General features: G+C 37.6%; 2 protein-coding genes across 2 annotated transcripts in view; both read right to left on the bottom strand.

The window, feature by feature from the left end:
• The window catches only part of Adss2 (adenylosuccinate synthase 2), an 832,666-nt gene that overhangs the window by 120,142 nt on the left and 699,548 nt on the right, over positions 1-12,976 (bottom strand). The window lies entirely within an intron of this gene.
• The window catches only part of Akt3 (AKT serine/threonine kinase 3), a 203,043-nt gene that overhangs the window by 31,967 nt on the left and 158,100 nt on the right, over positions 1-12,976 (bottom strand). Inside the window, exon 9 of the mRNA XM_051147972.1 lies at positions 3,339-3,467. Coding sequence (XP_051003929.1) covers positions 3,339-3,467 — 129 coding nt within the window. The remainder of the gene's footprint in view (positions 1-3,338; positions 3,468-12,976) is intronic.

Below are 12,976 nucleotides of genomic sequence, written 5' to 3' on the forward strand. Positions count from 1 at the left end.
GGTGATTCAGTGACTGCCACATGTACATGGCAGCCCATATGCAAACAAAACATATAAGCAACATATATAAATGCAATAAAAATGATAAATATGTAAAAACGAGTGCTTATTTGTTTTTCAAAGAAACTGGTAATTTCTTTTGAAATCACTTTGTATTAAATATTTTTACATATACATTTATATTATTACACATATATACAATGAACTACCTACAACAAGAAGAACCATGAAACAATCAGGAATTGTGTGTGTGTGTGTGTGTGTGTGTGTGTACGCACGCGCTGAAATTGTTTTTGGCTACTTGTATTTAGCAGCCTTGAAGAAAACATTTTTCCTATCTTGGTGAGTCTAAAATTCAGAATGTAAATCAGTATCTATCATATCTCATCATTAGCAACTTAAAACATCTATCTAGACCTAAAAACATCTTAATCCCTAAACAACTAAGCTGAATTCCAAAACTGAACTATCTGGCCTTCAACCCCATCAGAGAATTTCTTGAGTACTGTAAACTCTTAGAAATAACAAAACTCTTTGCATTCAGTTCTTGGTTTTGTCTTTCAGTTGATAACGTCTGCACAGAAAACAGTAGCTTTGTTTCTTAGGAGATCATCTGCTTCTGAAATTAGATGTGTTTCTCTTCTTCAGAATAATTTCTCCTAATTGTGACATAACTAATTTTGGTATTCTAAATCTGAATGCCATCATTTATTACCAATGTATAGCAAGGGCAACTGTGTGCCAGAGAAACAAAGAATTTGTTTACCATGACATTCACAAAACTAGCCCAGAAAATGTCATCTTATATTTCAATAAACAAAAGCATCTAAATTTTTACTTAATTCTGTCACAAAACCCAGAGAATTTTAAACTCTACCCTCCGTAACAGAGAAAATTACATGTTTGGCAAGACAGTAATACTTGGAAATGTATTATATTTTAAATATTAGTACTTATTTATAATTACTAAGCCTTTTGAAATGTTAATTTAACTCCGAGTTTTAAAAAAACCTAATACTGTAAGGCAATAAGCTAGTACATTCATAATCTTTTCTACTTTCTAATTTCTGGTGATTACTGTTTCCTGTTGGGCCACCATTGGTGTAATTAAAGATGAAAAAGTAGGCTTTATGATCTAGCAACCCTAATTAGAGTCCTGATACTTCTAGGAAGTATAAAGGAGTAATATGATCAAAGTATATTATTTACATAGATGAAACTCCCAAAGAATAAATACATTTTTAAAAAAAGAACGCCTGTACTACTTCCCACATCACCTCCTACCAGTATATGGATTATTAAAATCAGAAATGAGTTTCACATGTTATTCCAAATGCCACAGGAACAAACAGAGTGATGCTTAATAACAGAAACCCCACTCATGTGAGGAAGCTCCTCCATCGGCCACAATGGCCTTGCTCAACTCTGAGGGGTACCGCCCCCCATTGGTTAGCTCCAGTTGGTTCTGGCTGCCCTGTATGAAAAACACTTCTTCTGTGTTGGGTTTATCCTTCTTAGCACTCAGATACCTGAAGAAAACATCGCTTTCAGGAATAATCTATCTGTGGAAGCTTCTGTTCCCAAATACACGTGCAATGACGTCCATCTCACATGCTCCTCCTTCATGGGAGGTATAATCTACGCCTGTGCTGTTTAAGCCTGCCAAGGTTTTAACTGCTTTAAGGAATAAGCAAATGACAAAAATGACGAGGCCAGGAAATGAGGTGATACATGAATGATCTCAGCAGCCTTTTTTATAAAAGCCAAACTACAATATGGGAGAAATTTAAAGACAACCTGCTAAGAGAGAGCCCAACAAGCGAGGCTCCATATCATATAACTGTATTTGCATGAAATTTTCAGGAAAAGTTACAAAGAGAAAGTAGACTTGTGATAGCCTAAAGAGAAAAATTAGAAGTTAATAAAAGTGAGATCATAATTGAAATTGATTTAAACATTTTGGAATTAGAAGTGATAGTTGAACAACTTTAAATATTATTCATTTATTAATTCCGGGTGTTTTGTTTTGTTTTGTTTGAGACAGGGTTTCTCTGTGTAACAGCTCTGGCTGTCCTGGAACTCGCTTTGTAGACCAGGCTGGCCTTGAACTCATGGAGATCCACCTGCCTCTGTCTCCCAAGTGCTGGGATTTAAGGCATGCGCCACCACCACCCGGCTTAAATATTTTTAAAAGTAAAATGTTGACCTAAAATTTATATGGCATGTTAACTACATCCAAATCATAAAAAATGGTATCTCTTAAAATGCAACTTTCAACAGTTAACTGTGTTAAAAAACAAGAGGGAAAGGAGGCAAGGGTGGGTAGACAATTTGTTGCTAGGAAATTTGCGGTTAGATCTCTAGGCTAAAGAGCCCTGGCCATCTTGAAGGATGCTGCAAAGGAGGCTGCAAGTGATCAGTCAACAGCCTTAATATCATGTCAATGGACACCTAGCAGCAGCTGTCACACAAAAAACTGAAGCTGCGTCTAGATAATTTAAGTCTCTAAGCAGTTACCTTGTTGTCAAGTCTTATGGCTAAGGACAGAGCTGTGGAGAGAAGTCACCTCTGTGGCCCCATTTGCTTTCTCGATGAAGTTCTGCTTCATCACTCAACACCTGAGTAGGTTACTGCCAATACCAACAGGTACCCTTAACACAGCTACTATCCCAAATTATATCATTCTCTCATCTTCTTTTCCCTTATCTTCCCTATGGGACTTAAAGTATTATGTTATATATATATATATTATATATAGTCTCTGTCTAAAAGAATTTCCTTGACAGGTCAGTCATTTTCCATTTTGTTTCTATGTTGGAACATTACACAAACAATCCTCAACACAGAGAAGACACACAACAAATACTTGAATAAGGGATTGAAGGAAGTCTCTTCTTCATCGTTTTTTTGTGAACTCCAAAATGTAAGTCATTTTTTTCAGTTTCCAGTTAAGCACAAACTCCAATAATCACTATAATCACTGCTTCTAGGTAAAGTCCAAGACAGTTTATAAAACTATAAATATTCTTACAGAAGTTAGTCAATTATCTTATTTTAATAAATGACGTAAAATGAATATAACCAAGAAATAAAATATATAGCCAAGAAAAAATGAGATCTAATCTACTTTATTAAAAAATATATTCTTATAAACTGTGTAAAATTTAATTTTCACATATTTGTGGCCTTACAACACCCCATTAAATGAGTTAAAAGCAAAATAAATTATTCTGACTGAAATCTTGTTAAAAACTAATGAATACTGCAACTTGACTTAGTACTTGAATGTTCTGAGCAATACTGGTGTTCTCTTTCCTGCAAATGGAACTTGCACCTACCTCTGGTGCCAGATACTCGGGTGTGCCACAGAATGTCTTCATGGTCGCTGCATCTGTGATCCCTTCTTTGCAAAGTCCGAAATCTGTAATTTTTATATGGCCATCCTTATCCAGCATCAAATTCTCTAACTGTGTGTGAAAACAGCACAATTTATTCTATAAGCTTCAACAAGAGAACAGTTTTGAAAAATTATTAATGGGGGACTGGAGAAAGACACGGCTACAGTTAGTAGAACTGTCAGTCCTTAGATTCACATGTAAAATGAGGGCTCTTTTATCAAACATTTGCTGTGATAAATTACTGACTCCAACATCAGAGGAAAGTAGGATAGCCTCAGAAGTCATTTCTCTTGAGTTCTAAGGATGGAAGCCTAGTCAGAGGCAGTCTGTGAGCAGTATCTACTCTTTCCTCGTGTGTACTGTTATCCACACTATCCCAAAAGCCGCACATCCTCTACAGACAGTTCAATACTTCCCTTGACAGCTAATATAGTGCTAACATTCTTTGGTAGTTAGTTTTATTTTTGTAAGGGAAGGTTATTAGTTCCTTTTGTAATTCTTACTAGTGAAAAACAAAACAAAAATCCCAAACCATAAAACACACACAAGCAAACACAACGAGTATCAAAGGCAAACATACAGCACAAATGTTAAAACGTTGGAGTCTCTGAACCTAACTGTATCTGACCATTATTTGGCATTTATCTAATTAATAGATACCAAAGAGAAGTGTAAGGATTTAACCATTAGCAAAAATCATTCATCTCAAGAGAAAAATTATAAGATACACAGTGAACAAGCAGTTTTTGTAAAGCCAACACAATTAAAAATGTCAGTGTGGCTGGGTGGTGGCGGCACAGGCCTTTAAAGGCGGCACAGGCCTTTAATCCCAGCAATTGGGAGGCATAAGCAGGTAGATCTCTGTGAGTTGGAGCCCAGCTGGGTCAGCAGAGGGAGTTCCAAGACAGCTAAGGCTAAACAGAGAAACCCTGTTATGAAAAAGCAAAATGACCCTCCCATTCATATCCAAGCTATGATACCATCACTTGGAGATCTGTGTGGACTAAGATGTGGTCATACAGCCTTATACAGAAGAAACACACAGAGTGTGAAAAGCACCTTGACAAGGTGAGGGGGACTTTATTCAAGGAATAGGTACTTACCACCTTCTTTATGCTAACACTTCAAGGTGTTTTTCAGAACTATGAAGTTAATATGACTTGTAAAGGACCCCACATGTAAACAAAAGTAGCTCACATACTGATCATGTGACTGTGTAGTCGCCATACTCCACAATATGGCCATGTGTTTTATACAGTCAAAGCTGTAACTGAGCAAGTTGTGTTCCAAGCAGAGACCACAGAAGACATCTTTTTAATGTAGCGCCTTAATAGACTACTTGATTGAACTGAATGATCAATACATTCCATACACATTGTAAGCTATACTTCACAAGAAACTTTTGTAAAACTTGTCTGCAGAAGGCTAAAAAGAGCCCTAAATACAACATTGAACTATTTTTTCAAAAATTAAGCTGTTAAAATTCAGTAGCTTGCATCTTCTTTCCTTTTTCTACCCACCTGCAAAGTAGCTATGAAGCCTAGTTTGCACAGAGAGCATCAAGTCCTAAATATTTCCTCTAGCCTGAAATAGCAAAGCATGTCTCTTCCTACCCTGTTCTCTGCTGTGGTTGATCTATCTTTTTCCCAGGCTTCTTCTGAACACACTCCACCTCCACCCTCCTTTAACATGCCACACTCAGAAGAAAAGTAGATGCTGAAGCTCAGCTACTTGATGGGATTATATTCCTGTTCTTAATTATTTTAAAATGTGTTTGTTATTAATATGTATACTAATGCTTATTTAATTAATGTCTTGAAGAATTTTAGAACTTCTCAATAAGATCTTTTAAAATAGTAATTAAAATAGTAATTAAAATAGTAATTAGGGATTTTGCTCAGTGATAGAATGCTTGCCTAGCAAGTGCAAGGCCTTGGGTTCAGTCATCAGCTTGAATGGGGAGAGACACACAACATGATGTAAAGTTTTTGTAAAGGCTCAAATATTAAATAACAATTAGGAAAAAAGGCGAATAAATCTTCTATCCTACTGTAAACACACCACAATTTAGTTTTGTGTATATTATACCATTTCTGTTCATGTGATTTATATGCATCAGACAATAGTCATAAAGAGAAATATAACATTATTTCTCTACAGTTGAAAAAAACTATTCTGAATATAAAGGTACAAAAATTACTTTTTTCTAAATTGTAGGTAAAAATCTATTTTTTGAAATTCCTGAATTGCACCAAATTTTATGCCCTCATATGTCATCTGAGTCTCACATCATTAAAATGATTGCCACATTAATAAAGGAAGAATGAAATGAAGTGTACGGTAAGGGTTGAATAAGCATAGAACACAGGTAACGACAGTTCCTAGTTGTCCCAGAAGTTGGATCTTAGAACATGGGACTTAAACCCGCCTGAGTAAGCCACGGCAAGCTGGTTACTTTTTAGAGTACTATATTAGCTTCATTTTTACAAAGTATTAGAATGATGGATATGTTAAGAAACGAGGTAAGCTTCAGGATGATGATGACAAGAAAGGGGAAGGAGTCACAGCAAAAGGTCATAGGAGCACTACATGGGAGGGAGGAGACAGCAAAATGACCAGACCATAGAGTAAAGCCTGGGGCTTATGTTACATCTCACTGATGACCCCAACACACTGCTTTTTATGTACCTGACTTTCATTTGCACCCAGTGGTAAATCACAGTAACAATCTGAGGTGAGTGAGGGCTTTAAACATTCAATGAGATGTTTAAAGAAGAATGAAAACTGTAAGAACGTGGCAATCATTTATTAATGATTAAGATTTATAGTAACTTTTCTTTTAAAAATCTTTTTGTTCGTTTTGAGAGAAAGTCTCGCTATGTAGCCCCTACTGTCATGAAATTCATTATGTAAATTCATGTGGCTTCAAAGGCAGTGTTCTTGCCTCTGCTTCCCACGTCCTAGGATTCCAGGTGCATGCAACTATACTGAGCCATTTAGAGGGTGATTTTTAAGTTATCAAAATGTCATGAGAACTCCTGAGCAATACTATTAAATAAAAGAGCCAAGTTCAGGAGTGAAAACCTATAAAATACTTCTTCAACTCAGTAAAAATTTAAAAGTATCTTCAAAATGCAATTATTTTAAATAAAATAAAATATGAACATTTCCCAGTTCTAAGTTAGTTATTTTACATATCTACTTTCATTCATCAATTACTTCTCACATTGGCCTAAACTATCATTTTATGAAGGACAAAAATCACTTACCACCCAAGTATAAACAGAGGTCATCACCTTAGAAACCCATATTAGAAAAATCAAATCTGATTTACCTTTTATCAAGATAAATCAGAATGTACTGCATAGTCTTATTACATTATAAGACTCTTACCCAAGATCCACTAAAGCTCTTATAAAGTATATGAGCAAAAGCCGTTAGTGGATGACTGATGAGCTCGCAGGATCCAGATACACCTAAACATCTGAGAATCTCACAACTTTTAATGTTAACAATGCGGATATTAAGTCAGATTTTTAAGACCCCCTTCTACTGTGTAAATAAGGAACTAAAAATTTACAAATGCTATCTCCTTGATTTTCTATTCTAAATTTTATGATTTTCTTCTTCCTCATAAATCATAAAGGCAAATGCATTATGGTCATTCTTCAAGCACTCTCAACTTTTAAAAACTGAAAGCTGTATTTTTACTTCCACAATAAGCTTTCCAGATTAAAGGTGTGGTGGTAGTTTGCAGTTAATACATCCACTAGCAAAAGCAGGGACAATGTATGCAATGATTATAAATTTAAAAATCTACCCAGCACCCTCTGTATCAGTCCGTGGTTATTATCTACAGGTCCACACTTCAGGCTGAGAGTTGTGGGACACAATGCCCTACAGAATTCCTACACCAGTAAGTGGCAGCATTTGTTGCCCAATTCAAGTGGTAAACACTATTTGACAGTGTTCTTGAGTCCATGGGTATATGAAGAAATTGTACACTTAAGATCTTTAAAAATATTTTTTCATGGTACTATGTAGACAAAAAAAATTAACAAGCAATAAACTTCTTTCTGTTTTACTGGTGCCTAGAATAAAACTAAACTCTAAACTTCTTAGGTATCCTTAATAAATGCTTCCCAAGCTCACAATAGCTTACAATAAGCTAAAATATAAAACTTGTAGCACATGCCAGGGTCAGTGAAAAGGCGCTCTGAGAGCCTCAAGTTTTAAGCATCAAGGTGCATCAGGTACAAGAAGTTAACAAGGAATCTCTGCTCAGCACATTACACATCTAGATGACCAGGATACGAATACCAAACTACCACCAGATGACAGACTAAATGAGCATGAGATTGAGTGTGTGAAATGTTCAACATTCATCCTGTTCTGGAAGTGCCTCTGAACCTCTAAAAGAAGGGAAGCCATTGCTTAAACACAAGTGTGACCTTTTCTGTAGTACAACACACTGGGAAGGTCTGTTCTCATAAGGTAAACATCACTTAGAAAGAATAAACAGACAGATAGTAGACAGATGATGAGATAGGATGGATAGACAGACAGACAGAGATAGATAGATGATAGATAATATACATACTGACAGATAGACAGACATACGGGGATGGATGCAACATCAATAAATACTTTTCATCATTCACTCTTATATCTCACTTTAGCAAAGGTGCACTGAACTCAGTTTTAGAGACCAATATTGCCTCTGGCTCAGGAAGTAAGTTCTATTCTACACAAGCAGATCTAGGTTTCTATGCATCCACATAGATACTGACTTGTCACAAGCTAACTTTTAGGACCTGAATGAGTATGGAACCTAGTAAACAGAAATACTAAAAGAAAAAAAAGCACATCAGTGGCAGAAACTCTAGCCCCAGGTTGCCAAGGTATCTAAGAATGTGTTACATAAAAATAAAAAGCGTACCTCAATGGCACAGTTTAATTGTAGAGGTGGAAAGTACTCTTAAAGTCATTGGTTTAAATTTTCTAGAAAGGGTGAAATGTGGAGTTACACTGTAGTTAGGACTGAGAGTTCCATGGGGTGGTGAGATTGCTCTGTGGTTAAGAGCTCACTAGCTCTTTCAGACACCTACATCTGTGTCTCACACCGGGCTGACTCACAGCTGTCTCTAACTCCAGTCCCAAGGGTTCCACACACTCTTCTAGCCCACAGGGACACTAAGTACGCACATGCTCACTGAGAGCCAGACACACAAAGCACCATACACGTAATTTTATAATCATTAAAGAAGTCAGAGTTAGAGAACTTGGTCTTCAATTCAGCATTCAAATAAAGCTCTTTCTGCATTAAAAATACATATTGTTACCTCATGAAAACTGTAAAGTCTGTGGTGAAAGGACAACTGATGGGCTCTCTTTATTAGTATCCTAAACAGCTAAATACTCGGCTTAGATAAAAATAAAATTAGATATTCCAAAAAATATTTAAAAGAAGCAACATATCCCCTCATAACCACTAAGAGAAATTAATGTCTAATTCTAGGATTATTACATTTATATTTGCTTATGTTCCTCTTTAGACTTGTCTAGACATGGACAGACATGATCACTACAAATAAAAAATGTGCTTATAAGGAATATAAAGAGTCTTAGAAGAGACATCTTCAAGTTTTTATGGTATCCTGAAAACAATTTCAATTTTTATTATATAATCCTAAGTATTTATTACAGAGATCCTTAATAAAAAATAATTTCAATTTCATATAATGACATATATTACTAATTTGAAGAAAATTACTTTCTAAAAGCACAACAAAACTTTTAAACAATTATTTGTTATTATGAAACCAAACAAAAACAATAAAATGTCCAAAGTTAATATGACATGAAGTTCTGCTTCCAGTGCTGAATGTAAACACTACAAATAGGTATCAGCCTGATTAAAGAAGAAATCCAGGGACCAGAGGCAGCACAGTGTGTAAAGGCACCTGGTCACTGGAGCCTATGGGGTGGAAGGGAAGGACTGATTCCCAGGAGTTGTCTTCTGATCTCCACAGCATGCCATCAGTCTTTCCCCTCCAGCCCCTCTCTCTACATGAATCTTAATTTTTAAAAAGAACTCCAGCTACTTCATGCATCTCAAACTGATTTTCATATAAATAGTTTCCAATTAATTGTAAGATCAAAGTCCACTCAGACTAATCCAAATGAGTTCCCTCCATAACTAAATTCTGTGTGGGGGAGGCAGATCTTTATAAAGGAAAAATTGCTCTTTGTAGCTCGGACTAGCCTGGAACTTACTATGTAGATCCGGCTGGCCTTAAACTCAGAAATCACTTGCCTCTGCCTCCTGAGTACTCAGATTAAAGGTGTGAACCACCACATCTGGCCCTAAATCAGTATTTGATGATGCTAGGTTTGTTCTTGTTTCCCAAAATAATCACTTTAAATCCTGATTCCAGCCCCCACACACCTCTCCTCCCAGTCCCATGCTCCGACTCCCCTCCTGCCATTCCCCCATCTCCTACTTCACAGAGAAAGGGCCGCCCCCAATTGGTACCAATCCATCCTGGTATCTCAAGTCACTGCAGGACTAAGCACATACTCTCCTGCTTAGAAGTGACAAGGCAGCCCAACTAGGGGAAAGTGACCCAGCAGTACGTAGCAGATTCAGAGACAGCCCCTACTCCTATTGTCAAGTGGCCCACAAGATGACCAAGCTGCACATTTGCTACATATATATAGGGGGGCTAGGTTATACCAATGCAAGCTCTTTGTGAGGCACCATGGGACCAGGTTAGATTACTCTGTAGGTCTTCTGGTTGTGGTGTCCTTGACCCCTTAGGCCCCTTAGGCCCCTTAGGCTATCTCTCCACCCTTGCCCACTCTTCCACAGCTCTCTCTGAGCTCAGCCCATTGCTTGGCCTTGGGTCTCTGCATCTGTTTCATCAGCTGCAAAACCTCCTAGAAGATTGCTAGGCTAGACTCCTGTCTGCAAGCAGAGCACAAACTCATCAATAGTGACAGTGGTCTGCCTTCTCCTGTGGAGTATCTCTCAAGCTGGGCCACTTCTTTCAATCTCTGTTCTATCTGTGCCCCTATGCTTCTTGTACACAAGACACATTCTGGGTCAAAGGTTTTATGTGTGGGTTGGTGTCTCCTCCCTCTGCTGGGAGTCACACCTCGCTATAGGAGGTGCTGACTTCATGCTCCTTAACGCCTATTACAAGTAGTCTCACATAGGGTTACTCCAAAGACACTCAGAAGCCTCCCCCATCCCAGAGATGCCCCCCATTTCTCTTCCCTCTCCAGGTTGTCCTCCTCACACCACCTCCCTGATCTTTACTCCCATTATCCTCACTGCCCCATCTCCCCCCCCCAGTTCCCTCCATCTACTTCAGATGTCTATTGTATTTCCTAGTCTGGGCGAGATTCAAGCATCTTCCCTTGGGCTCTCTTGGCTTCTTTGAGCCTGTCAGTTGTAGTATGGTCATGCTGCAATATATGGCTAATATCCACTTATAGTTGAGTATATACCAAGTATGTCTTTCTGGGTCTAAGTTACCTTATAAGATGATCTTTTATAGTTCCATACATTTGCCTGCAAATGTCATGATTTCCTTGTATTTAATAGCAGCCTACAGACTGGGAAAATATCTTCACCAACCCCATATCTCACAAAGGACTAATATCCAAAATACATAAAGAACTTGAAAAAGTTAAACACCAATGAACCAAATAAACCAATTTTAAAAAGGAGTACAGAGTTAGACAATTCTCAACAGAGGAATCTTGAATGGCTGAGAAGCACTTAAAGAAATGTTCAATATTCTTACTCATTAGCAAAATGCAAATCTAAACAACTGAGATTCCATCTTACACCTGTCAAAATGGCTAATATCAAAAACTTGATTGACAGGACATGCTGGTGAGGATGTGGAGAAAGAGGAACAGCCCTCCATTGCTGGTAGGGGTGCATACTTGTACAACCACTGTAGAAATCAATCTGGAGGTTTCTCAGAAAATTAAAAATAGATCTACCTCAAGACCCAGCCTTACCACTCCTAGGTATATACCTGAAAGAAGCTCCACCTTATCACAAGGACTCTTGCTCAACTATGTTCATTGCAGCTTTATTTGTAATAGTCAGAAACTGGGAACAACCTAGATACCCCTCGACTGAAGAATGGAGAAAGAAAATGTGGTCTATTAGCACAGTGGAACACCACTCAGATGATGCTGTTTTTGAATCGTCTAGTATGTAAAATAGCCATTCAAATATTTCTGTGAATTTTATGTTTATAAAATATTTAAGGGTCTGGGAACTGGAGAGATTACAGCATTTAGCAACACCCACTATTCTTCTAAAGGCCTGGAGTTCAGTTTCCGGAACCCACACTAGCATGGCTCACAAGCACCTGAAGTGCATCTCAAGGAGATATGACACCATCTTCTGGTCTTTGTGGGCACTCACATGCACATGCACATGCAGAGACAAAGACAGACAGACAGACAGACACTTTAAAAATAAATACAAGGGCTGGTAAGATTGTTCAGTTTGTTAGAGGGCCTGCAATCCAATTTTGGAACCCCAGGACCCATGGAAAGTGTAACCTCAGTGCCCCTGCAGTAAAATGGGAAGTAGAGACAGAATTCCTGGAAACTCAAAGAACCACCTAGCCTAGAACAGGCAATAATAAAAAGGAGACCTTGTCTCAAACAAGGTATAAAATGAGGAGTGACATACGAGGTGGTGTCCTCTGACTTCCTAAGACATACCATGGTACACACATCTACATAAATATACTAAATGCACATATTTACATATTACACACATTTTTAAAATAACTAGACATAATCTAATCCATTTGCATTTTCTTATCTCGATTTCATTTTGACTCTAGGAAGAATGCTATAAACAAAAGCAACTAAGTCTAGGAAATATAATTTGTGGTGGTGTACTTTGCACCTTAGCTGTCCATTAAAGGCTTCATGCTGAGGCTGGTGCTGTTGGAGAAAAGAAAAAGGACACTTATAGGGCCTGTAGGAAGTGGAGCCCAATGAAAGCCCTAGTTCCTTGGTCCACATCCTTGAGGGGATAGTGAGAGTGCTCTTTCTCTTCGTTGTGCCGTTGATGAGTTACACAGGTTCCTCTACCATGTGCTTCCTGTACTACTATCTAGCACGCTCACACCAGAGGTCTACAAGCAGAGGGTCCACCTAATCATGAAAAGAGATGAAATCACTGAAACTACAGGCTAAAATAAACTCCTTTTCTTTTTAACTTAAACATTATGTTATCACGAGAGAAGGCTGACTAGTATATCTAATGATCTTGCTGCTGTCACTTTACTCTGTTACCTTATGCAGGTGATGTGTGTGTTAGGTTTGCCATGGTCTAAAATATACACACCAGCTTTGGATTTCTGTGATCCTACCAAAATGATCCCATTCTGTCAAGTATAACCTTGTGAACTGTGGATGCAAATAACATGCATATAAATTTTAAAGTTGGCTTTCTTAATTATATGTATTTTGTGATATATAGTCATAGGCTTTCTATCCTATATTATACATATATGGCAAAGTTTAAATTAATGCAA

This window comes from Acomys russatus, chromosome 6, assembly GCF_903995435.1.
Source record: "Acomys russatus chromosome 6, mAcoRus1.1, whole genome shotgun sequence".
Classification (NCBI taxonomy): Eukaryota; Metazoa; Chordata; class Mammalia; order Rodentia; family Muridae; genus Acomys; species Acomys russatus.